This window comes from Rhinatrema bivittatum, chromosome 7, assembly GCF_901001135.1.
Source record: "Rhinatrema bivittatum chromosome 7, aRhiBiv1.1, whole genome shotgun sequence".
Classification (NCBI taxonomy): domain Eukaryota; kingdom Metazoa; phylum Chordata; class Amphibia; order Gymnophiona; family Rhinatrematidae; genus Rhinatrema; species Rhinatrema bivittatum.
This window is the reverse complement of record NC_042621.1, coordinates 108,348,899-108,362,477: the sequence shown is the minus strand read 5'-3', so window position 1 is coordinate 108,362,477 and position 13,579 is coordinate 108,348,899. Positions and strand designations below refer to the sequence as shown.

Here is a 13,579-nt window from a genome sequence, read left to right as displayed (position 1 = left end):
AATTTATATATATATATTTTTTTATAAAGGTGGCATTGACAGTCTACCTCTTGCCAACACTACTGGACGCAGCTACTGTGTCCATCTCTTCTATCAGCCTGTCAGCGCTGCAAAATCTTAGCAAAGCATAGCAAGTGTTAAGGCCTTGCCTATGAGGCTGACAGGTTTGGAAGGTTTATGACTCTTTTACGCCCTTGCTAGTGCTGCACCTTTTACAGAGATCTTCCTGGAAACAGAAAAAATGGGTAAGTGTTCTTGCTGCCATGCAAGCTGCCACTCTGCTGGAAACAGAACAAAAAAAAATTAAGCATAAGAATAAATCCAGGTATTTATCCAGGAGGAATCCCTCTACTGCACACATTTTGTAATGTCTCTCTGCTGCTCAAGAGATAGAAGTATCCAGATGCCGAGAGTTCAAGTGGTACATGTGAGAATGAGTATTATCACTGGTCTCCTTTTGTATTCTCTGCCTCTGCTCACTGCACCATACCTGCTCAGCCACTTCCCTCTCTCTTCTGCAAGTTTCTTCACCCCCTGTACAATGTCCCCGTTCTCCAGATGCTGGAAGGGCACAGACCACTCTAGGTTAGCAGCTGGACCACTCCTCAAACCCCCTTCTCCTTTCGCCATGCAACCCAGAACATCTGCAATACAGGCAAGAGCACGGGCACCAACTCCGGGGTCCTCGGCAGTAGAAGCCACTGCAAAACAATGAGGCAAAACTGTTGGAAAGTACCAAAATGAATCATCAACATGTCACAGATCACAGGCTGAGATTAGAGGTTGCCACACTGACAAGTTGATCCAGTTCTGGTTTTGCAGTTCCAATTTCTCTAGGAAAGGCAAGACTAAGGCCTAGATTTTCTAAGACACCGCGGCGGCGTGAATTGCACAATACAGAGGGGGCGGGCCTGCGATCGCTGCCAGCTTTCGCACCCAATAGCGCCAACATAAAAGGTGGTGCTATTGGGCGCGAAATTGGAAGCGAAAAGGCTCCTTACCTTTTCGCTGTCCGCGCTGTCTTCGCGGCATCCGCCCCGACTCCTCCCCTTCCGGTGGCTACTCCTCCCCGATCTAGCTATCGCATGCGAAAAGGGACTTTTTGCGTGCGCTAGCTTTAGAAAATAACCCCCTAAGTATGGAGGGGCAATGGGATATCAAGGTTGACCTGGGATAGTTGTCATCCCCTAGCTGAGATTCATGAAAAAGATTGCTTTTTTTCTTTATATTCTCTTTATCAAATTGTTTCAGATCATCAGTACAATAGACACACTCTCCAGCAGCAGCATACTGAGCAGGAATAAATATCAGGAGTAAGACCAATGCAGCCCGGGAATGGTCTTGAAAAGCAAACATGTGACATAAAGACACCAGCAAGCCAATCTTAAGTATTAATGTTTTAGATTTCTAATTTGCAATCCCTGCCTCAAATGAGGTCCCCCTCTGAGTCTGTTTTGCAAGTAGAACTAAAATTCCTTATATAAACCAAGTTTCTTACCTAAGACAGTTTTCCCCCAGACACATTTCATACATTCCTAGATTTATCAGATGGTTCTGGATCCTGACGAGCAATCCTGTAGCTTGGAATTTCCAGTACTGCACAGGTTTGGGGAGTCAGGGAGATAACAGGGAGATGAAATGTGAGAGAAGGCTTGAATGTTTGCTCAATCGCATGAAACTTTAGAGGGCCAAAGAGGAGAGAATACAAGCCAATGTGCCGAGGCTGGCAGTACAGCCACCTTAAGCTTCCAAGAGGGCTGGGCTGCATGGAGTAGCCATGCTTACAACCCTATCGTCAATAGGCATGGGGGTGGCCAGACAACAGCCTCACTAGCTCTGAGAGTAGTTTGGATTATTACAAAGTGTGGTGGTAAGAAACAGGAGGGGTCCCGAATGCTGGATTAAGCATGGGAATTGTGTTAATTTTCACAAGGTCTGCAGAGCTGAAAACTCCCTGGGCGGTTTTATACACAGACTTCATGCACATTTTCAAAGATAAACTGCCTGTGTTTGTTGTTTGTTGTGTTTGTTGATTTTTGGGGGGATTTTTGTTTGGGGTTTTTTTTTTTTTTTTTTTAGAATTAGTACCTGCAAAGTATGGGGCCGATGCAAAAAATCAGCATGGAAAACGAACGTTCAGTGTTGAGAGTGCCCGCTTTCCTAACATGCGCCCAGCACCTCTCCTGGGCCCAAGATTGAATATTTAAATGAGGCCAAGTAGGCGCTAGGGATAAATGTGTGCCCCTAGCACCTCCTTGCCAGCAGGCGCCCAGGAGAGGTGGCTGTCAATGGATTAGGAAAATGGATGCTCATTAATTGAACGTCCCTTTTCCTAACCTGACCACAGCACACTTTTTTCTTTTAATTTTTTTTTAAACGGTTTCGTTCCTCCGACTTAATATCGCCATGATATTAAGTTGGAGGATGTACAGAAAAGCAATTTTGTTTGCTTTTCTGTACACCTTTTTGGGTTACTCAGAAATTAATACCTGCTCTGGGCAGGCGTTAATTTCTGAGTGTAAAAATGTGTGGGTCAGGCACACATTTTTGGGGGGGATCTGGGGAGCATAGCTAATAGCCTCAACATGCATTTGCATGTGATGAGCGCTAATAGTTTCACAGGGGGCTGGACGTGCGTTTTGGGCACTCTAATCCCCTTATAGCACAAGGGATTGTGGATGCACATCGAAAACGCGTGTCCAACCACGGGTTAAACAGTGCGTTCGGCTGTTCCACTAATGCATATTTTACTATTGAACCCCTCGAGTAACAGCTATCAATTTTGCCACCTTGCTTGTAGTCTTGTGATTATGTAGAATAATGAAAACCACCACTTGGAACTATCCTTAAATCTGCAGTCATGTCTTATTTCTTAGTTAAATCAGTTTCAGCTCCAGATATGAAGTATACTAAGAAACTCCATCAACCAATCCCCCCTGGGCCTTCCTTTTTATTCTTACCGTGGTCCAGCGTGGCCAGCAAAGGCTCAGAGTAACCTTCATGGACGGCTGTCCTGATGAGCATCAGAAGGCTGCAGTCCCTGCATTCTAACAGCACCTTTTGCACCTTCCTCTGCGCCTGGCGGAAGAAGAGCGCACGGCGCAGGGCTAGAGTCACCTCCTGGTCCAGATGCATCAGCAGCTCCTCCCAGGACATGCGCCATGAGGAATGCCACTGCCTGAGCCGCTCACACCTCTCACGGTCCTCTGACTTCAGGAACCACAGCACGTCCTCCAGGCCTAGTGCCACCAACGGGTGGAAGACAGGGAAGAGGCGGGCAGTCATCAAGCAGCGTTTGTGGGGGGGAGTCTCTGATCCCCAAATATCACTCTCCCTGGAACCACAGAAATAGACCCATTACAAATGAAGACAATTCCCATGCTGCAGACGCATGATCATGAATTGTAGTCTAATTCTATATGCAATCACATTATCCGAGCAAGAAGCTGGTTAAAAAAATGTAAATCTCAGTATTTCTTGCTTTCGTAGAGTCTGATTCTTTTTAATCCAATGCAAATGGTGTAACTCAGGAGCAGGCAATTCCAGTCGTCGAGGGCCACAAACCGGTTATGCTTTCAGGCTATCTCTAATGCATATGCACAAGAGATTTGCATGCACACTACCTCGGCTGTATGCAATTCTGTTACATAGAATTTTCATATTCATTAGGGATATCCTGGAAACCCAATCGGGTTGTGACCCTCAAGGATTGGAATTGCCCATGCCTGGTGTAATTGCCTTAGGTCCCATGGCTGGAGGGCCCTTCAGTGGTTAAAGCTGAATAAACTCAAACATTTATTTTTTTATTTATTTAAAAACTCTTCTATACCGTCGTTAAGTTAGATAACCATCACCACGGTTTACAGCAAGGCACGATAATGAAAATGTGAGTGGTATAGAATACAAATTAATCATGTGCCATCATAGTGCGTTAACAATTTATTTCAATAAACTATGTGTGTAAAATAAGCTTGTCTGTTGTGAGCATATTAGGTGGATTGAATTTAACATTAATCTGCATTTGTAGGTTACAAGTAACAACTTCTAGTTTGGTGCTTCCTTCTCTTTATGGGACAAGCCATAGAAAGAATGAACTGGGTCAGGTGCGCAGGCCCCATCTCCTCCTCCCACCGTCAGAGAAACTGTTGGCAATGAGATTCAGCATTGTTGGTCTCTGTGCCTCCCCCACCCCCTAATAAGATAGGACAACAGGGAACAGAAGGTCTAAGGCACAGACCCCCTAGTTTGCTGCAGCAGCTCAGGGGTAGATTCTGGGGCAAAAATTTGAACATTCTGAAGCACAGTGACAAACATTTCCATCTTTTATTTAAAATTATAAAAATAAAGTTGTGTTCCAACTTTTCTTGTGTCTGTATAATTTATTTTCTTATTATTGGGTGAGGAACAGGGATTTCAAGTATCAGCTTAAGAAAGATGTCAGGAATGGGGAGGGGACAGGAGAGGAGAAGGAGGAGGAGGAGGAATGGGGTGAGGGGAGTGTGAGAAGGGAAAAGGACTGAAAATGGGAGGAGAGAGGGGGAGCGAGGAGGATAAACAATGGGGAAGATTGAGTAAGGGGAAAGAATGGAGGGTTCTGGTGTTGAGGATAGGTAGGAGAGTGTAGAAGGGTTGCACTATCTTGGGAGAGGTAGGAAGAAAGGGAGGTTCCAGGATCTGGGGGATAGAATCTGAGATCAAGGGAGACAGGACAGGATTTGGAGGGAGAGAAAGGCAGGCGGGTCCCTATTGTGTTCCAGACTTTATGCCCCTTGCATCCACTCTAATCACCCAGCCAATCTGACACACACACCCACACCCACCGATCCCTTCTCTCTCACTCACACAAACACTTCCCCATCTAAGGTTACAAACATGTCCATGGAGCACGGCTGGACACTTGAAGACTGGGAGGAGGGGGTGCCCCATTCCTTTCCTACATTAGCATAAATTTGCATATATGTGTCCCCTGCTACTGTTTCCTCTCTCTTCCCTCTGTTCCTTGTGCCTTGACAGTATCTTTTCCCTCCTGCTGCCCCTCATCTCTCTCCCTCCTGTCTCCTCCAGTGTCTCTTTTCCTACCTCCTCTTGGCCCTGTGCCCACTCTCTATCCTCTTATCTTCAGTGCCCTTCTGCCTCTTTCCATCCTTGTCCCCTATTGACTCTCTCCCTCCTCCATCCACATACCATCCTCTGTGTCTCTGTCTCTCTAGCTCCTGTGTCCTCCCTCTGTCTGTCTGTCTCTCTCCCTCCTTCATTCCCTCTGCCTCCTCTCTCCCCCATCCTCTTGAGATATGCAGGAAGCGCTGCTGGAACAGCCTGGAGGAGGGAAAGACTGAGCTGTTTCCCCATCCCCTCTTGCCACAGCTTACAGACACAGTAGAGAGAGGAGGTGGGGGAAGAGCCACAGGGCAGCTGCTAAGGAGAGTGCTCAGGTGAGGTCCAACCCCCACTCCCCACAACAGCCAATCACAGCAAGGGGAGAGGAGATAGCGCAGGGCTGCAGCTCCTCTCTCATGCTGCTCATGCTGCCTTAGCTTCCTCCCCTGTCTGTAAACAGAACCAAAGGGGAAAGGAGCTGCCTGCCGCAGGGAGACAGATTTTTAGAGTCAGTACTTCTGACCGGACACTGATTAGACTGACAGACAACCAGACTGTCTGGTTCAAAACCAGGCAGTTGGCAACCCTACACACCCATCCCCTCTCTCTCACACAGACACATGCCCCCTCTCATCACCTCCAATGATCCCCCCCCCCCCCCCCCCCCACACACACACACACACACACAGCCCCTTCTAACCTCCCCAAAGTGATCCCACTTTGCTCAGTCTGCTCCAGGCTCACCCCATCCTCTCCTTACCCTGAATGACAAGAGGGGCAGGGCTGGATTAGGGAGAAGAGTAGCCCTTCTTTGCTGTGTCTCCTCCAGGCTCACCCTCTTCTCTCCTGATCCCTGCATGCTGCCTGGGAGGGAATGGGAAGGGTGGGATTGGAATAGGAAGCACAAAGGAAAATTGGTTCTTAACTGCTAATTTAGTACCACAGATCAGTTCAGACTCCTGGGTTTTGCCTCCTTGCCAGCAGATGGAGACAGAGAAAGTTTCACTAACACTGTACATAACCCAGTGTGCCACCTGCAGTCCTTCAATATTGACCTGACCCAAGCCAAGATGACAGCAACAACCATAAATTTCTAAGCAAACTCGCTCCCCTCCAATGAGCCGGAAGAAGGTGAAGTTGCCCAAAAAGACAATGGAAATCTCATTTCCCAAATTTAACATAAGCGATCAGCATTGAAAACCTCCAACTCTGCACTATATACAAAGCAATAGTACGAGCGACAGACTCTCCCCCTAATAAATGGGCAGGTCTCTGGACTGATCTGTGGTACTACAGGAATGAAAATTAGCAGGTAAGAACTAATTTTCCTTTCCCTGTACGTACCCAGATCAGTCCAGACTCCTGGGTTGTACCTAAGCTCCCCTTAACTCGGGTGGGACATGGAGAGTTCTGCTCGTAAAGCACTCACTAAAGCACATGGAAGCTGGAGCAATGACTTCCCAGTAGCCACCTGATGCAACTCAGCGCAGGAAGTCACCTGAGAACATGTCAAGTTCACCCCTAAACCCCCCAACAGCAGGCACCCTTTAGAAATGTAAGTCAACTTCATCGCTTTCTTCAGCCACCGCACAATTGTAGCCTTAGACGACTTATTTCCCTTCTCTGGACCACTCCACAATACAAAGAGGTGATATGATCTACAAGAGGCGACGCAATCTATGGAAATCATAAGTGAACTTTAGATACCTCAATAATGCATGCATCCAATCTAAAAGCCTAAGCTTCACTGCATGAGGTAGAGAGAAATCCAAATCTATAAAAGCTAGAAGCTCTACTGTCTAACTAAGATGGAACACCAAGACTACCTCAGGCAGAAAAGAAGGCACCATGCATAAAGATACCCCCGAATCAGACATCTGTAGGAAGGGATCTCAACACGACAGCTCCGAAATTCTCCTGGCTGAACAAATAGAAACCAAGAAAACCACTTTAAGAGTCAAGACTTTAACCACAGCTCTTTTTAGTGGTTCAAACAGAGCCTCACACAATCCTCTAAGGACTAGATTCAGATTCCAAGATGGACAAAAGTTCCACACCTAAGGTCACAAGTTCTTAGCTCCCTGAAGAAACCACAGAACAACCAGATGTGCGGACAGAGGATTCCCTTGCACCTTACTCTGGAGACAACCCAATGTCGCTACCTGGACACTCAGAGTTAAAGACCAGTCCCTTGACCAGAACCTTTCTGTAGAAAAGCTAAAATATGCGACACTGTAGCCTGAACAGAATGAGGCAGCAGTCTGTCAACAGCAGACCAGGACTCAAAGATCCTCCAAATTCACAGATACATCAAGGATGAAGAAGGTGGAAATAACTGCTTTGGAATATCCCCTCCATCTCAGTTGTCTCCCCTCAGAAGTGAAGCTGCGAGACAGAAGTGAGCCGCTTGACCCAAAAATATTGGGCCCTGGTGGAAAACAGTCAACCTATGTCCAAACCTCAGGTGTCCTGTATATGGCCATGTTGATCCGATCTGGAAAGCCTGGTTGATGTGGCCACTTTGGAGCTACCAGGATCACATGGCCTGGATGTTTCTCTATCCACCGTAATCCCTTGTCCACCAGAGGCCACGGGAGAGAAGACAAAGAAGAATCCCTCAAGTCCACACAGCACCAGAGCTCCGATTCCTTTGTACCATGTTCTGTTCAGTGGTTGTAAAACTGCAACATCTTGGTGTTCTCTTTGGTCAGGATAAACTCTTCTTCTGTGAGACACATTGCTGCCTCCAACAGCTCTCTTTCCCCGGGATCTAACTTTCTCCGACTGATAAAATCTGCCTGAACATAGTTCACTCCAGCGATGTGAGACACTGCCAATCACTCCAAGTCCTGTTTTGCCCAGAGAATCAACTCCCGGGCCTCTCGAGCCACTGCCTGATTCTTGGCTCCACCTTGACAGTTGATGTAGTCCACTGTTGTATCATTATCTGATAGGATCCGCACTGGAAGGCCACGTAACCATGGCAGACAGACAAGCAACGCGAAGTGCACCGCTCGTCTCTAACCAACTGATAGGCCATGAGGCCTCATGTTTCGACCACTGGCCCTGCGCCAACTGATCTTGCCACACCGCCCTCCATCCAGAGAGGTTTTACATCAGTGGTGACTATTACCCAATTCAGAATCTCAAATTCCGCACCAGAGAGATCGATGTGAACAAGCATCACAAAAGACTGTCCCTGGCTTTTCCCTCTAACCGATGAGGAAGATGTGACTCTTCCAATAACGGATTCCAGCGGGAGAAGAGTCCCCTGCAGAAGTCGCATATGTGCGAACACCCAATGTATTAATTCCAATGTCGATGCCACAGAACCCAGACTTGTAAATAGTCCCAAACCCTGGGCACCGAAAGCTCTAGCAGAACTTTATCTGACTCTGCAATTTCAGCAATCTCTCTCCGTAAGAAACACTCTCTCCACCAGTGTGTTGAACTGAGCTCCCTGATACTCTAAAGTTTGTAAGAGGTCTAAATGGCTCGTTGCTAGGTTCACCACCTATGCTACAGAATCCAAGCACATCGGTACCTTTTGTACTGATTGTCAACAGAGGTCATTTGATTTCGCATGAATAAGCTAGTCATCCAGATACGGAATCACCAACACATCCTCCTTTTTCAATGCGACTGCCCCCACCATCCTTACCTTGGAGAAGGTATATGAAGCATTCACCAGCTGAAGGGAAGGACTCGAAACCGAAAATGGAATCTCTGGTGCTCCAGCCTGATGGCTATGTGCAGATATGCCTCTATCAAGGTGAGAGATGCCAACAACTCTACCTTGTGTACCACCGCTATGACAGTCTACAAAGTTGGACCTCAGAGTTTCCATGTGGAAAATGGGGAACCTTGAGAGCTGCATTTAGGAAAAGAAACAGGATGCTTAATTTAAAGTTGACCTCCAGCCACACTAAACATGTTCAGGGTCTGAGCCAAAAGACTCGGGCCACGCCGAGAGTGTTCAGGGTCTGAGCCAACAAACTCAGTAAGACATCTCTGTGAAAAAAAATAAAAATCTGAGCAGAGTCTAAAGCAGCTCTCAATGAAAGGCAATTTCTCACTCTTCTAGAAGTGAGAAAGCCAATTCCCCATCGGAATCCTCTGATATCTCATGATCCACACCCCATTGAACATTACCAGGGACAGCTGTGCCTGCTGTGACTGACAAATGGGAGGCCCGAGCAGATGATCCCTACATAGTAGGTTGCTTTGCCTTCACTGGGAACTCCTGCAGAAAGGTCTGCAGGCCCTGGAAACATTCCACCCAGGAGGAGGAGGATGGATCTATATCAGAGTCCATAGGCCCAACCTTGCTCTCTCCAACCTCTCTCGAGGAAGCCTCTACCCTCAGGAACAAGGGAGGAAAACTGACCATTGCCTCACATCCCCCTTCAGGGACCCCATTGGCCAAGGGGATGTCCCAACATGGGCAAAAGCTATAGTAGTCAAATCGCTTTGAGCATCTAAACAGCACTTATACCGAAAGAGAGTGAGGACTGAATTGCTATCAGACGACATGCCTCACAGACGGCAAGGCACTTGGACATGCTTGTCCCTGGCGCCTAGCTCTTCTGAACTTTGGATTCAGAAGGCCTCCTGTGCACACACTAATGTCACAAACGGGGCATACACGCACACCTCTCCAGGATGCATGCAAATACACACTCAAGACTAGGTCGCGGTTGTACGCGCACAAGTACATGCGCAAATACGCTCTCATATAGGCCATGGTCGTTTGCGCACAAGTAGCTGCACAAATACGTGCTCAAGTTTAGGTTGCAGTCTTATGCACACAATTACCCGTGCAAATACGTGCTCCAGTCTAGGTCGTGGCCTTACATGCAGAAGTACCCGCGCAAATATGCGCTCAAATCTAGGTCGTACATGCTCAAATCTAGGCCATGGCCTTACGTGCACAGGTCCCAGCACATACAACCTCCATGTAGTGAGAATGTGCGCACATGCCTACGCATGCGAGAAGAGAACCACTGCACTGGCCTACCATACGGCTAAGTAAAGCCTGTCTGCACCTTAAACGCATTTAGGCCCAGAGACATTTAACATCCGGCACCAAAAATCATTGGCCTGAAGAGCTTCTCAACAGCTCAGGCCTTTTGACTGACCGAGAATCCTTGGAGGCTGGGGCCAGCATCTCGCTAAACACACTTTGTGCATAAGCAAATTAAAACCGGCAGAAGACCTCTACCAGAACCAGAGACTCCTCCTCAGTGCAAGTGTCTCTCTGCCTTTCTGTGGGACAGGCAGCTGCTGGCTATAGTTGAGGAGGGGATTCCCCTGCCAACGCTGCTAGGGAACAAAAAACGGCCACCGTTTCTGCGCTGACGGGGAAAGCCTCAGTTTCTAGACCCTGTCACCCGTGAAGCTTGTGCTACCGGTGCAGTCATGCTTGACGTAGACCCCCCCAAACGCTTTTGCTGCATGCACATGCTGTTCCTCTCCGCAGCACAACCAGCACCTCAACGGCAAGCAGGGGAACAATCCCTCAGCACCATGAAGTCAACACCTGGTCTCCTCTGTAGGCAGAGAAGCTGATGAAAAACCTCATCGCTGAACTCCCCAAGCTGCTAAGGTAGCTTCCCCTCCCGGAACTTCGCTGCTGCACAGATTCCTCTATCTAGTTCCTTGTTCTCTATTTTTTACTCTCTGAGAACAAATAAAGATACATAGAAACCAATACTTTCCTTTGGTACAGAGGTTCAGGTTCCAGGAGCGCAGGCCGCATGGCAGATCAGAAAAGAGCCAGACTTACAATACCTACTCCCTAGAATGCAACACAGAGTTGCTATCAGAAAAAAAGAAAATCAGCCAAATTAAAAAAAGGGACCAACTAAAAAAAAACAAAACTAAAAACAGCTGCCCTGAGCCTGTTGCTGCCTCAGCAGCCTCATGAAGGGGAGGGATCTGGACCACCAGATTTACACCCCACAGAAGAAAGGAGCGGGTGTACAAAAGGGTCCTCAGCCCCCAGCTCGTCCACCTCAACCAGACAGGGAAGGACCCACTAAGACCCAAAAACCCACTGGGAGGAAGGCTCATAAATACAAAACAGTCTTGACTGCAGAATTGCAGGTTTTGCACCATCTACCATCTGCTGGAGACAGAAATACTAAGGTGCTGCAGGTGGCACACTGGGTTATGTACAGTGTCAGTGAAACTTTCTATGTCTCCATCTGCTGGCAGGGAGGCAAAGCCCAGGAGTCTGGACTGATCTGGGTACACACCGAGAACTGTAAGGCAGCCAGTCTGCTGCCCCCACATTTCTTTAGCCCTAGACACAGGCCTAATGTGTCTATTGACAAATCCAGGCCTCAGTGTGTGAAAGAAGCTTGTTCTGTAAATAAATCAAACACACCAGCACACCTTTCAGCTGTGCTGAATTCACCATTTTAAAGAAATGAATATATTTACCGGATCCCTGTCCTTTGAAAAAACTCAGCCCAGGGTCTGTTCAGAAAGGTTCCAGTAGTGCTCATTCCAAAAGGATCCTGAGAAGCCAGCATATTTACCAAAATTAAAATGAGTTTATGAGAGAGAGGAGGCAGGTGATGTCTAGGAGAATATCTCTTCCCCTGCTTTATTTTTTATCTTACTGAGACACTAGTTTACAGGCTTATGTCCTAAATACAGTAACACTACCACATTGCTATGGTCTACACCAGAGCTTTCCAAACTTTTCATGTTGGTGACACACTTTTTAGACAAACATAATTTCGTGACTCAGTAATTCAGTCTACCAGCAAACCAGAAGTTAAAGGTTAAACGAACAAAATGTATTTCAACAATTTATGTATGTTTCCTTAAATATATACATAAATAAAATGTTTCACAACACAACCTATCTCATAATAAATATTTGCAGGCTTCCACTTCCTCCATGCTGATCTCGTACATTGTGAGATCGGCATAGAGAAAGTGCTACTCTTGCACATTCCCAAAGATTACATGTGCCAATCACTAAAAAGTAATTTTTTTTTTTACCTTTGCTGTCTGATCTTAGTTTTCTAATCGGTTGGTCACAAGCTTTTTTTTCCACCTTTCCTTTCTTGTTTTTTTGCCAATTCCTTTTACAGGGTCTTCTTTTCTATTTCTTTTCTCTCCATCTGTCTTCCCTCAAACACACAATCAGGTTCTCATTCTCACACGCTATCTCACACATTCTCACACACACAGGCTCTCACTCACATGCAATCTCACACATCCACAGCTCTCACTCTCACATGCCTCTCTCTCATACATACATACATACTGTCTCTCTCATGCACATGCTGTCTCACTCTCACACACACAGGCTCTCTCACTCCTACATGCTCTCTTGCTCAAGCACAGGCTCTCACTGGCACATGCTGTCCCTCTGCACGGGTTGCCGAAGGATGGGCTCTTCAGAGGCCCTGATCTTCCCTGGCCGTGACATGGGATCTGCAGCGGCCATGCTATCGGGTTTCCTCCTCTTCTCAGGCTGCCGCGACATGGGATCCGCAGCGGCCCTGCTATCGGGTTTCCTCCTCTTCTCGGGCCGTCGCGACGTGGGATCCGCAACGGCCCATTAATACTGCTCTTCTTCTGTACGCAGCAGATGCTCCTCCTCCTTCCTGCCCACGCGGCTCCGGCAACGTTTTTCTTCCAGGGCTGCACAGGCAGGAAGGAGGAGGAGTGAACGTGACCCTTTTCTTCGGGCCGTGGTGATGTAAGCTCCACCACTGCCCGCCGATCTTCCTGCTATAGTTCCCTGCTTCCGCCGGCCCTGTGGACCGGGCGACACACCTCCACACTACAGGCGACACACTGTGTCCCAACACACACTTTGGAAAGCTCTAGTCTACACCCTCATGAGAACCTTAGCAACACATAACTCAATATGCAATGATGCTTCATGCAAATAGTCAATCAAACATCAAGGCGCTTCAATTACATCGTAATCATAAAACCAATTAATGCTGAGGTTGCATCAGCAGCATAACAGTGTGGGAGAACAGGACAGGAAAGTATTATACTATATATTTGATCATCTATTTGCACTGAATTCGGTGGAGTTGAAATTACTTGAATGATACAGTTGCTTGAAGATAGGTTTTTAAAAATAAACAACAGCTCAAGACTGAGCCCACCCATTTCTGTCCATAAGCCCCTGATGCAGCACTCTACGGAGTGAAACTCAGCCAGAGTCAGGCCTTTTAAATATTTTCTTTTTACTGTATACATTTGTCTCCTCAATAAATTTTTTCTTCAACTAAGACAACTGGTCTATATTTGTTGGAATAGTTTCTCTTTTTGAACATTTCCTAGTAAATATTCTCCGATTATTTGTTTGTTGACCATCCATTACTAAACAAAGCACAGCATGCAAAACTTGTAATTGTATAAATGTCACCTTGTACAAGCCAATGAACAGAAGTAATCAGACATTACCATACACCCTTATGATCACAAAGGTCCCTAAACGTATTAG

General features: G+C 46.9%; 1 protein-coding gene across 3 annotated transcripts in view; it reads right to left on the bottom strand.

Annotated features, from left to right (window-relative positions):
- Nucleotides 1-13,579, bottom strand: part of FCSK (fucose kinase) — a 151,931-nt gene that overhangs the window by 16,057 nt on the left and 122,295 nt on the right. For all 3 annotated transcript variants that reach the window (XM_029608908.1, XM_029608910.1, XM_029608909.1), the window contains exons 14-16: nucleotides 11,542-11,618; nucleotides 2,961-3,334; nucleotides 491-701 (exon numbers count right to left, since the gene is read on the bottom strand). In XM_029608908.1, coding sequence (XP_029464768.1) covers nucleotides 491-701; nucleotides 2,961-3,334; nucleotides 11,542-11,618 — 662 coding nt within the window. The remainder of the gene's footprint in view (nucleotides 1-490; nucleotides 702-2,960; nucleotides 3,335-11,541; nucleotides 11,619-13,579) is intronic.